We start from the raw sequence: 17,607 nt of genomic DNA, 5'->3' as shown, positions 1-17,607 counted from the left end.
TCCATCCCCTCACTTTCAGTCTGTATGTGTCCCTAGGTCTAAAGTGGGTCTCTTGTACACAGCATATATATGGGTCTTGTTTTTGTATCCATTCAGCAAGCCTGTGTCTTTTGGTTGGAGCATTTAATCCATTCACGTTTAAGGTAATTATCGATATGTATATTCCTATGACCATTTTCTTAATTGTTTTGGGTTTGTTTTTGTAGGTCCTTTTCTTCTCTTGTGTTTCCCACTTAGAGAAGTTCCTTTAGCATTTGTTGTAGAGCTGGTTTGGTGGTGCTGAATTCTCTTAGCTTTTGCTTGTCTGTAAAGCTTTTGATTTCTCCATCAAATCTAAATGAGATCCTTGCCGGGTAGAGGAATCTTGGTTGTAGGTTCTTCCCTTTCATCACTTTAAGTATATCATGCCACTCCCTTCTGGCTTGTAGAGTTTCTGCTGAGAAATCAGCTGTTAACCTTATGGGAGTTCCCTTGTATGTTATTTGTCGTTTTTCCCTTGCTGCTTTCAATAATTTTTCTTTGTCTTTAATTTTTGCCATTTTGATTACTGTGTGTCTCGGCGTCTTTCTCCTTGGGTTTATCCTGTATGGGACTCTCTGCACTTCCTGGACTTGGGTGGCTATTTCCTTTCCCATGTTAGGGAAGTTTTCGACTATAATCTCTTCAAATATTTTCTCTTGCCCTTTCTCTCTCTCTTCTCCTTCTGGGACCCCTATAATGCGAATGTTGTTGCGTTTAATGTTGTCCCAGAGGTCTCTTAGGCTGTCTTCATTTCTTTTCATTGTTTTTTCTTTAGTCTGTTCCACAGCAGTGAATTCCACCATTCTGTCTTCCAGGTCACTTATCTGTTCTTCTGCCTCAGTTATTCTGCTATGGATTCCTTCTAGTGTAGTTTTCATTTCAGTTATTGTATTGGTCATCTCTGTTTGTTTGTTCTTTAATTCTTCTAGGTCTTTGTTAATCATTTCTTGCATCTTCTCAATCTTTGCCTCCATTCTTATTCCGAGGTCCTGGATCATCTTCACTATCATTATTCTGAATTCTTTTTCTGGAAGGTTGCCTATCTCCACTTCATTTAGTTGTTTTTCTGGGGTTTTTTCTTGTTCCTTCATCTGATATATAGCCCTCTGCCTTTTCATCTTGTCTATCTTTCTGTAACTGTGGTTTTTGGTCCACAGGCTGCAGGATTGTAGTTTTTCTTGCTTCTGCTGTCTGCCCTCTGGTGGTTGAGGCTATCTAAGAGGCTTGATGGGAGGCTCTGGTGGTGGGTAGAGCTGACTGTTGCTGTGGCGGACAGAGCTCCGTAACACTTTAATCCACTTGACTGTTGATGGGTGGGGCTGGGTTCCCTCCCTGTTGGTTGTTTTGCCTGAGGCAACTCAACACTGGAGCCTACCTGGGCTCTTTGATGGGGTTAATGGCAGACTCTGGGAGGGCTCATGCCAAGGAGCACTTCCCAGAACCTCCGCTGCCAGTGTCCTTGTCCCCACGGTGAAACAGAGCCACCTCCCACCTCTGCAGGAGACCCCCCAACACCAGCAGGTAGGTCTGGTTCAGTCTCCCCCAGGGTCACTGCTCCTTCCCCTGGGTCCCGATGCGCACACTACTTTGTGTGTGCCCTCCAAGAGTGGGGTCTCTGTTTCCCCCAGTCCTGTCAAAGTCCTGCAATCAATTCCCACTAGGCTTCAAAGTCTGATTCTCTAGGAATTCCTCCTCCCGTTGGCGGACCCCCCAGGTTGGGAAGCCTGACGTGGGGCTCAGAAGCTTCACTCCAGTGGGTGGACTTCTGTGGTATAAGTGTTCACCAGTCTGTGAGTCACCCACCCAGCAGTTATGGGATTTGATTGTACTCTGATTGCGCCCCTCCTACCGTCTCACTGTGGCTTCTCCTCTGTCCTTGGACGTGGGGTATCCTCCTTGGTGAGTTCCAGTGTCTTCCTGTCGATGATTGTCCAGCAGCCAGTTGTGATTCTGGTGCTCTCGCAAGAGGGAGTGAGAGCACGTCCTTCTACTCCGCCATCTTGGTTAATCTCCGCCCCTTTTTCAGCTTCCAGTCCCTGTCAAAATTCCTCAAGCTGTGGTTGTATTGCTCCAGTCTCTGCCTTTCTGGTCACATCACCTCCTCCCTGTGTCTTATCTTCCGTCGCATATGTCTTTTTGAATTAGAGTTTTCTCCAGATATATGCCCAGGAGTGGGATTGCTGGATCGTATGGCAACTCCATTTTTAGTTTTTTAAGGAACCTCCATTCTTAATTGGAGCTACACCAATTTACATTCCCACCAATAGTGTAGGAGGGTTCCTTTTTCTCCACACCCTCTCTGTCACTTGTTATTTGTAGACTTTTTAATGATGGCCATTCTGACCGGTGTGAGGTGTTACCTCATTAAAGTTTTGATTTGCATTTCTCTAATAATTAGCAATGTTGAACAACTTTTCATGTGTCTATTAGCCATCTTTATGTCTTCTTTGGAGAAATGTCTATTTAGGTCTTCTGCCCATTTTTTGATTGGGTTGTTTGCTTTTTTGTTATTGAGTTGTATGCGCTGTGTGTATATTTTGGAAATGAAGCCTTGTATGGTATGCAAATATTTTCTCCCATTCCATATGTTATTTTTTCATTTTGTTTATGGTTTCCCCTGTTGTGCAAAAGCTTGTAAGTTTGATTAGGTCCCATTTGTTTATTTTTGCTTTTATGTCTACTGACTTGGGAGACTGACCAAAGAAAACATTGCTATGATTTATGTCAGAGAATGTTATGCCTATGTTCCCTTCTAGGAGTTTTATGGTGTCGTGTCTTATATTTAAGTCTTTAAAAAGGTACTCTCTTAATATCCCCCAATGTATAGAAAGCAAACCAAAGGCAAAACATATTTCTCTAATCTTATTATTTAACTTTCTCCTAAAAATATTTATTGGCCAAGAGGCAAGGAGACTAAGTACAAATATGCCAGTGTAAGTACTTTATCCATTTAAATTCATATTGTAACAGCATACTTTGATAAAATAAAATTGACACAATTAAACGTCTAAGTCCAAAGCACACGATTAATTTGCTCAGACACAAAAATATCTAAATGTGTACACTTGTGTTTTCTGAATCTCATGTTTCATAACAAGGAATACTAAAATCCTTTCTTTAATTATTTTAAGTTGTAAGATTTCAAAAGAAATAATTTGCAATTTATTTTTACCTTGTGAAAGACCAGTGGAACGTAAGCTCTAACTATAGTTAAATCCTGCCAGAATGAAGAAACTGGGATTAAAAAAGATTCAGCCACATAAAACACAGGGTTGGATTATTGTAAGGTTAATACAGTGATAAAGGTGAGCCTATAGTACATACAGCTGGCTAGAAGTCCTGTGCAATTCAAATGTCTTTGGGCCTGGGCTGCAGTTTGGCACCACCTGGTGGCAACCATCCACCCTAGCTTCAATATCCATGGAGTCATTCTGGATCTGGGGGCTGGCTGGGGTTTCCAGGGCAGTAGCCCCAGTCCCAGGAATTCCCTGACTAGGTGGTATCCACTTTGACGTGGCTATGGAGTCAGAACAACACAGGGGAAAAGGAAACCTGTCTTCAGCTTCCCTGCTTCCAGAAATGGTTCTGTCGTCTGTTTCTCAACCTACCTCTACCAATCATCTTAGAGAGTAGGGGCTAGTTTACATCAATTTATGTTACCAGGGGATGCATTTTAAAGGAGTTTTTAAAAAATAAAACAACAACGGCAACAACAAAAACTAAAAAATCAGTGCATTCTCAAAATGATTACATACCAAGGTTTATGTGGCTATGTGAATTGTTTGGAAGTAATCACACGTTACCATAGAAACAATCCCATAAATTTTAAGGTTATTAAGTTGGCCAATAAAAGCCTTTATTATAAAATCCATAACAGAATTGAGCCACAGGACTATAAGTACTTATTTGTAAAACAAAATAGTAGTATCACCTATGCCACAGGTCTAGCTCATGTCTAGATCTTTCTCCTGAGATTCAGACCTTATATAGTCAACTTTTCTATTTGCATATGTCACACAGACTTAATGAAACTAAACTAAATTTGTCATGTTTCCCAATTAAAGCCGTGCCTTTTTCTAATGCTTTAAAAACTGCATCACTATCCCCTCACCTGCCCCATCAAGAACTTGGTGACATCCGTAACTTCTCACTCCCCAATCCAATCTAGCCAATGAATCCTCCTGACTATTTAGTTAGGTTAGTTCCATCTCCTGAGCACTCTTCCAATCTGGCCCACTTCCCCCTGTCTCTACTGCTACTAATCCAGTTCCATCTTCACTATCCGTCTTGATAAGGGAAACAACCTCTAAAAGTGGCCTCTTTGTCTATAGCATTATACTCTTCCAGTCTATCCTCCACATCACATAATGGTCTTTTTATATAAAATTAGATCATATCATGCATATTCCCCAAATCTTTCAATTGTTCATGGTCTTAGACAATGGCTCAAATGCATGATTTGGTCCTGTTTCCCTCTTCTGTTTCATCTCTTACAACTTGCTGCCTCTTGGTCTATGGTCTAACCATACTGAATTATTCTATTTGTTCAAAAAACTTCATTTTGTCTTGCCTCCAGGGTGTGCATTAACTCCCCTAATTCCCTTCCCTCCCATAACTGACAGTCTTACGCTTAGTCATCGTGCAGGTGTTAGCATGCGCACTTCTCCCTCCACGTAGTCTTCCCTGATTCCTCCCAGGGCTGAGTTAGATACACCTTGAGTCTATGTGGTCTCATCCTGTGTATCTTGCCATTTGCTCCATTATCATCATACGTTTGATCATTGTTTCTCTATTTCTCCATTAGACTACCAGCTTTGCGAAGGCAGAGGTCACCACTGTATCTATGGGATCTGACAGGTATCCAGAACATGGTGGACCTTAATAAATATTTGCTAAATAAGTAAATTCATTGTTCTTAGAGCTCAAATGTAACCTTCTCTAATATCAGCCTTAGTCTGATTTAAAGTCTTGCTTGTTGGCAAAGATAATAGCATACACTCAAGTCAGTGCTGATGAACTAGTATGACAATTAAGTCCATTTCAAAAAAGTTTCCCTCCAAAACATCAACTTTGAAAAGCCATATGAACCATAATGATGGTATATAAAAATAACCGCTATTGAAATAAGTAGCATTTATTTTTCCCTTAATGCTGCCAATCACTAAGAAAACCTAATATATGCTGTTCTAAAAGTAACTGCATGAATAAAACTGATCCTTCTTAAAGATTATCTAACATGTCTTTAGGACCAGCAGCTATATGAGGCATAAGCAATACTTCATATTATTATTCCAGCTTCTAAAAACTTCCTGGAGAAATCACTGGCATATTACAGGAAGAACTACTGGTATCTCTTAGTACTCTCTAATTTCCTTTTCATTTCTGTCCTTAATCTGAACTAAGGTAAAGGCAAAAGGAAAAGCTAACAGGGTAATAAAAAGATAATAGGAATACCAGAATAAACAGGCCTAACATCTGATAAACCCTGTTCTAAGCTAGTTATCAAAGACCTTAGAACTTTAATATTCCATTATACTTAGATTTAGATTTATGACAAATTTTCTTTAATGTATTAAAAAAAGACATTATGTCATGAACTAAAGTTTAACTTCCATAAAACTATAAGCTTCAAACAAAGAGCAATAAAATATCACATAAAATTCTTGGTTTTTTTTTACCTGTTTTCCCGTTCAAACATTTCCCTGGAGGCACTTCGAAGTTGATCAATTTCTTGATTAGTTTTCAATCTGATTTGTTCCAGTTCATCACGTAGTTTATTTTCATATTCTGTTTTATAATGGTCTCTGCAAAGAGTCAAAAGGAATATCCATTTGTTTTGTTTGTAAAAGAAATAGGTCTTTGCCCTTCATGTAATATTTTAATATCTTATGTCAAATATACTCTACATACAATATTACTTGAAAAACACAGTTTAGATATAAAGCTTTAAAATTCTTAAAAATACCATTCCAAACTAGTTCCATCTAAGATTTTCTTTTAAACATATCACCCTAAAGGCTTAATTACTATATAAAATGTTCACTCATGTTGAATAATTATTCATCTTCAAAAATATTTTACTAATTTAACGCATATGGCAAGAGACTTGAAAACTAATGCATTATGGAAGGTCCTTCATTTAGAAACAATGATCTGATGTGGTGCATATTGGGAGACAATTAATCTTAAAAAAAATGACCCGAATGTACTCTTTACAAAACCTTTCCTTCTAAGTACAACAACCATAGCCACTGTGACCTCTTAGCAAAGTCACAAAGTGTTACACAGGGTATTAGCAGAAGCACAAACTGAAGAAAAATACCACAAGCTGGGAAAAATGTTATTAAGAATAAATAATTCAAGGATTATAAAGGCTATAAAGGAATAGCTTATTCATCTACTTGAAGAGAGAAGACAGGATTGAAATGCAGGAGTCTGATTCCAGAGCCTGTATCTTAAACCAGTACTCAATGCTGCCTCCTTATTCTTTTATGTTTCACACAGTCAAGAAAAGGTCAGCTTAGTCAGGTTCCACACAATTACATTTTCTTCAAAAATATACTTCTATAAAGATATTTATATACTTCCATAAAACACTTATGTAGAGATCTTAGTCACTGGGAATTAAAAAGGTTATATCATAAGAAAAAATACATAAAAATAGTTACAGTGTATATATCCTTACCTAAAAGAAATAGGCTTTTGGTTGTTGGAAAAAACAAAATATCTTAAGAAAAAAATCAATTAGAATATGAGTAACTTATGAGGAAACAAAATGAACGATTATCTTAATATCATCCTATAGACCTTACAAAAAAATCGCTATTCTTCCCCAAAGCCAAGAGTTCCCTCAAAGAAGCTGGTGTTAATTTATATCTATTGATATGGAAAATAATGTAAATCTTACCTTGATGTTACGTACTTTTCATACATCTCTTCTCTAGCCTTTTTGGTTTCTTCAAGTTGAGTTTGAAGTCTTTCAAGACGATCCTCTTCATGGGCACAGCGAACACTAAGCTCCATGTTTTGGCGGTTGAGATATTCTTTATCCTTTTGCAGTAAAGTAACAGTATGCTGTAAGGTGCCTACCTACACACACGCAGAGACAGACAGTGTCCAGAGCAATGTCATCTTACTTTTCAAGGCTTACTGAGTTATTTTCTTTCATTTGTGCTTTTGTCCAACATATAAAGAGGGCTAATTCTTACCATGAAAATTTTCATATAAACAGAGCTACTAAAAAATCCCTTCCTTCTAGCAATTACATCAGAAAGGAAAAAAAATGTCCCTCTCACAATTCTGCCCTGGGCTGTGTCCACAATCACGGTACGATAAAATACAAGTGACTCTATAAGCTTACCTCTTTTGATAATTCACTTCTTTCTTTAGCTTGAATTATGTGAGAGCCTTCAAGTGTTTCATGTTTTCTCCTTAAGTCAGTTACTTCCTGTTCAAGTGCATCACGCTCACTATAAAATTCAAATACATTTATTTATTTTTACTAAAATAAAACTCAAACACGTACGTAAATTCTACGTCTCTTTTTATAACGAACATTTTAAAAACATCGATTATGTTTCAGGAAACTGAACAGAGATACTTCAGTGTCATTCCACGAACGATAAAGTATCTGCTTTTCAAATTTAGAAGGGACTCTGTTCAAGACCTTGTTCAGATACATAAACATGAATTTCTTATCTTCAAAAAATAAATATGTAAGCTACACTAATCAGCAAAGTAAATAATAAAATTTTCTAAGGTACACTCTGGTATCTTTTCATTAATCATCTTCAATCTAATCTTGAAGCCAAAACTTTTAAAGAATTTAAAACATGGCTCTAGGCTTTCAGTTGTTAGGCTAAAAAAGGCCTTAAATCATCACTCAGATTGCACAGATGATACACAGGCAGGCATTCTTGTGATTATTTCATTCACAAATTGTTTATGATTACCCAGAGATTCTAATTTCCATTTTCAGACCAGCTCTTTCCCCAACACAGCAAAATCAAGAATTGGACCAAACCTACAAACAAGTATCTTAAAAAATGAGCAGAGAAATAGATTTGCTAATTCTTAACTTGTTCTCTGCAGTGAGAATCAGTTCCTTTGCACTTGATTTCATCTACTCCCCTGGTGTTTCCATGGAGAGAGCTATTAAGAATTGTTTTTCTTTTCATTAGATTTTCAATAACTCATTTAGAAAGATGACTTCTAAGATTTCTTCTGCTTAACAAAGTATTATAATTATACCTGAGCAAAGCACAAGTTGAAAAATAACAATCACCCATAAACCCACTAACTAAAGATGACTAGCAATATTAATATTTTGGTAATGTTACTTTAAGTATTTTATGCCTTTACATACAAATGTTTTTATTCTCACAAAGTAAGGACTTTTGCTATGATTTTTTAATGTAAAAAAAAAGATTATAAAGCATGATACAGCAAAATACTCATGAACTTGCTATCCACAGCTGACGACAGTTACATTTGTCTATATTTGCATTAAAGTTTTGTTCTGTTTTTTAAAAAGATAGAACACTATGAGTAAAGCTGAAGTTCCCTATATTTTCTCACTGTTCCAATATCATCCCCTAGATACAATGATGAATTTCCATATCATATGTTTTTTTACATACTTTTACTCACCAATTGTTAACATTTTGTCATATTTACTTTGTAATATTTACTAAATATTACTTTGTCATATTTATTCTCTTCCTCTCTGTTGTTCATATATGTGAATAAATATATATATATGAATTCATATATATAAAAATACACACACATATACAGGTATACACGTCTACACACACGCACACAATTCTACATGTGCATTTTTTCCCCCTCAACTATTTGTCATACGCAGACATTAGGTCCCTTTATCCCTAAATAATTTGGTGTGACTTTCCAAAGGTTAAAGATATTCTCTTATGTAATCAGAATATAATCATCGGGACTTCCCTGGCGGTCCAGTGGTTAAGATTCTCCCTTCCTTTGTCTTTCACGACATTGACCTTTTGTAGCGCACAGGTCAACTTTATAGAATGTTGCTCAACTGTCATTTGTCTGATGTTTTTCTATGACTAGATTTAGATTAAGCACTTTGGGCAGGAATATTACAGAAGAGATCATGTGTCCTCAGTACATCAAATAAAGATGTATTGAGATGATGTCACTTAATCTCATGATTGGTGACAATAACTTTGATCATTTGCTTAAGGTGGTATCTGCCGAAGTTCTCAACTATAAAGGTATCTTTTTGCCCTTTGCAATTAATAAGTAATCTGTGGGAATTTTTTTCTTTTACAACATTTCACAGTTTATTGAGTCCTATAAAATAACTGGATAATTGCTTCTACACACTTTCAGTGACATCTGAAAGGAAGAGATATTCACCCAAATTTGCTATGGGATATATTTTAACATTCTGTTCTCTAATATACTTTTACCCAGTGGCTTTAGCTTCCAATGATGACTTTTGAATCAAACAGTATTATGAGGTTACAAAACAGTAATTCCAATAAGCACATGTATTTATTGGTTGGCATTCTACTGTGAAGATCCTCTTTATTTACTAGCACACACTCAAGGACTCTTATTCTGTTCAATGGATTGTAACTCATTATTGTTAATATTCATTTTGATATTCAAGTTGTACCTATTTGGCCAGTTGGAGCCCCTTGAAACTAGCTATTGTGGTGTTGAATTGGAATTAGAAGTATCGGTACGATCTTATCCATAGTATGTTAAGCCATCCTCTCACTTGCCTCTTCATTGCGCCTCTGCCTACTGAAAGGGCCTAGAAATAACGTTCAATGTAGCAATGACCAGGACCCAAATCTTAATTTCTGAATAGCATTCTCCACTAAAAGGAACCAAGACTCCTTAAAGAAAGGGCTGAGGCAACGAAATTACAAAATAAACCTGAGAACTTTCTGTTATGCCAGAAAGTTAAGGAACTGCCTGCTTTGGAGGGGGAGGGGGGGAGAAAGAAAGAAAGAAAGATGGGCACATGCATTTTGCTTTTTAAAATTTAATATTATGTGTTTGACTTATCCATATACACATTCAGATCTAATTTAATGATTTTAATTGTTATGTAGAATTACATTATAAAAATAAATCACAATCTATTTTCCATGCTGCTGTTGAAAAGCATTTGAATCCTTTCCAATAATGATGCAGTTAACATCCATATATCTGTTTTCTTTTGCACCTTTGTGAGAATTTATCAAGGACATAAAAGTGATTTTTTTCCCCCAGTTTATCTTATATGTTTGTGACCAGACCATTTTTTAAAAATCCATTCTTTCTATTGAGTGAACCAAAGGATTCACAGTTTGGGCCACTCTTGCTTGGTTGTTTTCCTGTTCCATTTCTAGCACATGATGATGCTTATTATGTTTTTATTTCCTAAGTTTTCATTATAGAAAATAAAACATACGTTAAGAGAGATGCTAAAATGAGACACCTCCCCACCTCCACTTTCATCACTCACCTGCAAGAATTATCAACTCATGACTCATCTTGGTTTGTTTACCCTTCATTCATGGCCACCCTGGATTATTCTGATGACTATGCCTTTCAGTTTTCTCCTTTCAAATTTTACTTACTATTGCTATAAATTTATAGTGGCAGAGAGGACATCAAAACACCAACTCAAAGTATCATCTTACCATCACAACCTACTTCATTTTGAAATGATTCTTTTGAAATCTAGCTTTCTTCGAAAGCCCAATAGTATAGCTATCATGGATTTCAAGCTCCAACAATCACTGTATTTTGACATAACAGTACATACATAATAATACATAATGCATGTCAGTCATGCTGGGAGTAGGAGCACCAATGTTATATCCCCCACAACCTTGCAAATTTCCTTATGGCGTTTTACAATTTATAAAGCATGCATTCAATTAACAAACACTCACTGAGTGACTACTTTAGTTCAAGAATTATTTTAGGTGCAGGTAGATATAGCAGTGAACAATTAGCATAATCTCTGTATATATACACATGCATATATATACTTTCATAAATATTACTTTATTTGATCTTCTTAATTTATATAGTGCAGTTATTGTATTAGCACCATCTCAGAGATGACAAAACTTTGGCTTAGAATGTTAAGATTTCCTAGGGACACACAGCTAAGTGGTGGTTCATTAGTACATTCCAGCAAAAAGAAAATTATTTGCCATAGCTACTTAGCAGCAGCACAATGGGAAACATATCCTCAGAAAGTATTATTTTTTGAAAGTATGTGTGCCTTTTGTCAAAAAGGAATAGCTGAAAAAACTTTAGATAAAACTGCAAAGTATTGAAATTGGTGCCATAAACTAAAAATAATCAAGTAAGATTTCAAAAATATTTACACACATATGATTTCACTGGGTTCCTATGTTCTAAGGCATCACATTTGAAAAGACAAAAGCAACTTCTAAATAAAATAAAAACAACTGATATAAAAATACAATCTAAATCCAACAAACTGCCAAAACCGCATGCTTCTGTGCAATGAAGAATAAGATATATGTCAAGAGAATAAGAAGACATAAGGTATATGTCAAGAGAGTAAGAAGACAAGCCACAGACTGGAAGAAAATATTTGCCAAAGACGTATCTGATAAAGGACTATTATCCAAAATATATAAAAAACTCTTAAAAACTCAACAGTAAGAAAACAAACAACCCAATTAAAAAATGAGCCAAAGCCTTTAACAGATACCTCACCAAAGAAGATATACAGATGGCAAATAAGTACATGAAAAGATGTTCTGTATCATGTCATCAGGGAAATGCAAATTAAAGCAACGAGATATGACTACACACCTGTTAGAATGGCCAAAATCCAGAACACTGATAACAAATACTGGCAAGGGAGTGAAGCAACAGGAGCTCTCATTTATTGCTGGTGGAAATGCAAAATGATACAGACACTTTGGGACAGACAGTTTGGTGGTTTCTTACAAAACTAAACATAGTCTTACAATACAAGTGTGGTCATGCTCCTTGGTATTTACCCAGAGGAGATGAAAATTTATGTCCATACAAAAAACTGGCACATGACTATTTATAGCAGCCTTATTCCTAATTGCCAAAACTGGGAAGCAACCAAGATGTCCTTCAATAGGTGAATGGATAAATAAACTGTGGTACATCTTGACAATGGAATGTTATTCATTATTCAATAGCACATTATTATCCAATGAATATTATTCAAAAGAATTTATTCATTATTCAAATGAGCTATCAAGCCATGAAAAGACACGGAGGAACCTTAGATGTATATTACTAAGTCAAAGAAGCCAATCTGAAAAGGTTCCATATGGTATGATTCCAACTATATGACATTCTAGAAAAGGCAAAACCATGGAGACAGAAAAAAATAAGATACAAAGTAGAATTAACGACGTTGATGGTAAGAATTCAAGTGACTCTGATGCATGCTAAAAATGAGAACTACTGTAGCCATCTTAACTACTTACCTCTTGACTTTACCGTAGTTCTCTTGACGGTAGTCTCCTTGCTGAATTAACTGTTTTGTGTCTGCTAATTCTAAGGCCAAACGTTGACATCTAATTTGAAGCTCAGAGTAGTTTCTGCGATCTTCCTCATAAGTCTATAAATAAAAACAATAATAAAGCATTTCAAACCAAACATACTTGATCAAATTCTGTACTGAATTCTTCTGTTAAGCTGTGCGTATCCTTGTAATTTTAAAAAATCCTCAATTTTTCTATTTAGTAATTTTTCCCTACTCAAAGACAGGTAATCTTAAACTCACTGAGTAGTTTGTAAATTCATTTGTTTAAAACTTGAGCTCTGTTTTTCATGGAAAAAATAGGCCAACTATGCTTTGGTTAATAGAATAATACATAAAATGACTACTAATGTTAAGGACGTTTTCAACATTTACGGAGTTACCATTAGATGCTAGAGACACAGAAATGAATAAAACACTGACCCTGTTCTTGAGGAGTTTACAACGAGAGACAAAGAGCCACATGAACATCAAACATTCACAATGAATAATAGTTACTGAAGAGATTAACCATGCATTTTCAGTTGTGGTATTCGGAAAAAAAGGAGTTTTGCGGCACTTGGAACACAGTTCTACATTGATCTTCCTGGTACTCATCAGACTAGTAGAAAGGGACTGCAGAGATGTGGAAGAGGGGTAGAAGTGAAAACCTTAAAAGCACACATGGCCCTCCTTACTACAAGCCTCGTTTCTCACCATTTCTCATAATCATACTTCACCTCCAACCCTAATAAAGATCTGAGGTTCTCTGAACACACTACGCTTCCTCTAACCCAGCGGTCCCCAACCTTTTTGGCAGCAGGGACGTTTCGTGGAAGACAATTTTTCCATGGACTGGGGCGGGGGCGGGGGGGCAGTTGGTTCAGGCAGTAATGCGAGTGATGGGGAGCGATGGGGAGCAGCAGATGAAACTTCACCTGCTCACCTGCTCACCTGCCGCTCACCTCCAGCTGTGTGGCCCAGTTCCTAACAAGCCATGGCCCAGTAGCGGTCCGTGGCCCAGTAGCGGTCCGTGGCCCGGAGGTTGGGGACCCCTGCTCTAATCTGTTCGCACTGCCTGAATAGCTGAATACTGTCAATACTCCTTTAGAGTACTGATCTTAGTGTATCATCAAATTCGTTTTTTTACACCAGAGCGTAAACTTCTCAAGGGCAGGGACTTTGTCTTGCTCACCATTGGATCTCCATCACTTTACACAGGACTTGGTATACAGTAAGAATGAAATACTTTTCAATAAATCAGTGAAGAAATGCATGAATATGGGAATGGGGAGGAGAAGCAGGACACAGAGACGGAGTCCCTACTTCTTCTCCCACTTTGAACTCATCAGATCTTGCAAGCAATCATCAACTCCACCCCCAGAACCTGTCACGGGAAATACATCCTGTCCCAAGTCGTTCTTTTTTAAGGAGCTGACGAGCTCAGTGTGGTCACATTCAGTCCACAAATACTGACCAAACTATTTCTAAGTGACTGGTCCTGGGCTAGACACTGTAGATACAAAGATGAGTAAGACTGTTTTTGTCCCCTTTAAACTATTAGACATGACTTTGAAATGTTAGCTCCCAAATTTCTATCAAAGGGCTGTTTGAAAAATGTAATAATGGAAAAACTACACTGGCTGTGCTTTGCTTTGGTATATACTATGTTCTTCTGCACTGATGTTCTCCATGAGAATGAAATGTTACTATATGGTATTTATTAGAGGATCATAGCTGAGGATACTCTATCAACTCCCCAAAGAATCATCACACACGTCATTTCAGACCTAAGTCCCAGAAGATGCTTTAGCTCCCCTGAAGAATGCTTTTACCCTTCTAAACACTACTAATCATGTAACTGTTTTGGGAGAGTGTATAGTGTTATAGTTAGGACGGAAAGCTCCAGAATTCAACTGTCCAGAACTGAATTACCTGCAGTAACACTTCAAGCACATTTACGTCTCAGCACTTCATTGTCCTAATCTACCTCATCTACCCTGTAGAGCTGTTGTGAAGATTATACCAAGTAATACATGAAAAGTGCTTATAAAAATGCTTAGCACATAGTAAATGATCATGAACTATAAATTAATATCATCACAGTGCTTTTCCTTTGCTTTGGCTACTAGGGAGATTATAGCCAAATTGATAGCTCAACCTTAATAATTGCACAAAGACTGAGACAGACTCCTGAGGAATATAAACATTTAAAGGGTGAGGAAAGGACAAAGAGCCCTAGGAACCTGAGGGAGTATTCACAGAAACAGAGGGTGAACCAGGGGCGTGTGGCGGGGACAACCGTAGAAGAGCTACTTTGAGGAGACAAGACTGTCAGGGGTACTAATTACTACTGAGAAAAAACCCACAAACAAATCCATTAACTCTTCAGGGATGGGGACAGAAAGTAGACTGCCAGGGGCTAAAGCAAATATATCTGAATACACAATATGTCCTTTTTGGTGTTATTATACATGCATTCTCTTGCTTAATACTTAACTTTATGACTGAGCAAAGTATTATCCTCATTTTTACAGTTGAGGAAACAAGGCTTGGAGAGGATAAAAGTCTCAGAGCTCACGAACAGTGTGGTAAGGACTCCAATCTAAATTTGTCAAACATCCGAACTGTAGGCAATTCTCTCTTTAGTTTAAAAGTGGAGAAAGTGAAGTAGATAGAGAAGAAAATAGAGATAAATGAAGGTTTCAAAAGATGGAACAAGCTTGGACATGTTTAAATATCGATGGGAAAGAATAGCAAAAGAGGTACTGATGCTGGAGAAAATGGGCATGGTCGGGGGGCAGGGCAGTAAAGCCCCTAAGAAGGCTCAGGGTGTGGGCTCCATCTTCTTCACTATGAAGACTTGTTTTAGACCAGCAGCCATGCTCATCATGGCAGGCTTTTCTCCAGCTGATACAGAGTGTTAAAAACTTGAATTTGGATGTCCTCAGGTAGCTCTTATCAATGCCTTACAAGTCACAGAATACTCTTTACCCTACTGCTTCACCTATTTCCTACTATCCACTTGTTTTCTAAAGGCATAGGATTTTCCACTCCTTGAAAGCCTCTTCCCACTATAAACAGTAAGAACAAACAAACAAAACAGAACGAGTGCAGATGTAAATATGCTTATGGCAAGAAATTGTGGGAGTTCTCATCTGAGGATTTCCATTTTCTCTGTGCAATGAAATGCCAAGTTATTTGCTGAGAGGGAGAAGGAAAGTGGAAAGCTGGAGATGTGAGGAGAGTGGTGAATGCGTAAAATAACTGCTGTGAAAAATGAGAGAACTAGAAAAAATAGAATTACAGCACAATTGTGTGGGCCCATTTGAAGTCGGTAACAATAAGCTTATAGCCTTGTTACTGCCTCTGTGATTTTCTCCAGTAGTGCTCATGTAGAAAAATAAAGAGTTGAGATTCTGTCAGGCAGGTTCGATAAAAAGACAGGGAGGAATTCGAGAACACTGACAAGAGAAAGGTTTAAGACTGATAACATGATGAAGGGGGAAGAAAAGACAGGATGATATGGATAAAAAAAAATTATATGGATTGGAAATTCTGCTAAAGATAGGTTGAAAGCAGTTGATTGAAAAATGTGGAAATATAGGAAGTAGTATGCTCAGTGGTCAGCCTGAATTGATAACTTCAGAAGTAAATTCGTTCTGGGAGACAAGGAACAGAACGTGGGCCATGAACCTGAGTGCTAAAGAAGAAAAGAGGTAATCATTCAGAATGAGAAGATCAATCAAGTGCAAGGCCAAGGTTGTGGATGAATCACAAGAAGTAACCCAGGAAGCAGCTAAGGTAGAAAGGAAGACTAAATCTAGACCAAAGGTTCCACTGAGTAAAAACAATGTCCCAGTGGTTTGCAAATGAAGAAGGTTACAGAGTAGGGCATCTAGATGAAATGAATGCCCCCCCCAAAGGTAGGGGTTTATGTGAGTGTGGAAGTGCCAAAATCTAAGATCTAGAGAGGACATCAATACCCGGCCCTGAAATATACAGGGTATAAACTTCTGGAGCAAACAGCAATTCCATAGGAGATATGCATATGTGTGTATTTATTATATTGTACATGCATGTGTCTGTAACATAGTATATATGCGTGGGTGTGAATATATATATATATATTCTTTAAATATAAACACTATATGACCAAGTATAAGCAGAAGTTCAACACAGGAATGTACATATCCTACCAAATCTTTTAAGACTTTTCAACTGAAAAACTTCCCCTTAAATAAATGATTACCTTTATATTTTGAAAAAAATAATCTGCTTCACTTACTATTAGCAAATAAAATAGATTAAGGCATAGCTTTGGAAAAAAAGAAAAAAGAAAAAAAAGAATCAAACCCATGACTGTGTAGAACTTTAAGGCTAAGGCTAAAGATGGTAGAGAAGACTACTTCGTATTATTCCTATGCATTCTTCCTGACCCGAACTCAGCAATATCTTCTGTGGGAAGACTCCAAGCCCCAAATCTGAGTTAGATGTCTGTCTTACATTTTTCCACAGCACCTGGTTCTTAACCGCATCAGAAAACACATCCCATGTGCTGTGAGCAGCCATTACTTGCCTCTCACATCAAAGGAAAAACTAAAGGAAATTTTCTATAATTCTAGTACCTACTACTCTGCCTATAACATAGAAAGTTTATAATTAATGTTTATGGAAAAGAAGGAGCAAAAGAGGACATTAAATAGACTGAAACCAAAGAAGGAAAAAGCTTAATCTTTTCAAACATAAAGAAAGAGAACACAAAATTTCCAATCACCAGCCATTTCTAACAGAAAATTTCTACATAAGAAGTAAATAGGCTTGGTTAACAGCAAGTCTCAATGTCCTTTTTGAATAAAGAAAAAAAACTGCATAGGGATAATGACAATTAAGTCACTGAGATTTCAACTGTTTGCCGGTTTTCTACACATCTAGAATGGAACTGATTTTGATTGCCAGAGTTAATGTCATCTTTTCCATCTCCTAAATTATTCATAAGAGGAAATAATAGAAGGCTATCTCTAGCCTGAAAAAAGTAAATCTGTTATCGTAGTTGCATG

At 37.0% G+C, this 17,607-nt stretch overlaps 1 protein-coding gene across 4 annotated transcripts in view; it reads right to left on the bottom strand.

Moving 5' to 3' along the window:
• Nucleotides 1-17,607, bottom strand: part of PIBF1 (progesterone immunomodulatory binding factor 1) — a 209,289-nt gene that overhangs the window by 158,102 nt on the left and 33,580 nt on the right. For 3 of the 4 annotated variants that reach the window (XM_068526551.1, XM_068526554.1, XM_068526552.1), the window contains exons 6-9: nt 12,513-12,646; nt 7,382-7,490; nt 6,929-7,110; nt 5,700-5,825 (exon numbers count right to left, since the gene is read on the bottom strand). In XM_068526551.1, coding sequence (XP_068382652.1) covers nt 5,700-5,825; nt 6,929-7,110; nt 7,382-7,490; nt 12,513-12,646 — 551 coding nt within the window. The remainder of the gene's footprint in view (nt 1-5,699; nt 5,826-6,928; nt 7,111-7,381; nt 7,491-12,512; nt 12,647-17,607) is intronic. The other variant, XM_068526553.1, reaches the window with a different exon arrangement.

Source organism: Eschrichtius robustus, chromosome 18 (assembly GCF_028021215.1).
Source record: "Eschrichtius robustus isolate mEscRob2 chromosome 18, mEscRob2.pri, whole genome shotgun sequence".
Classification (NCBI taxonomy): Eukaryota; Metazoa; Chordata; class Mammalia; order Artiodactyla; family Eschrichtiidae; genus Eschrichtius; species Eschrichtius robustus.
This window is presented reverse-complemented; position numbering and strand designations above follow the sequence as displayed.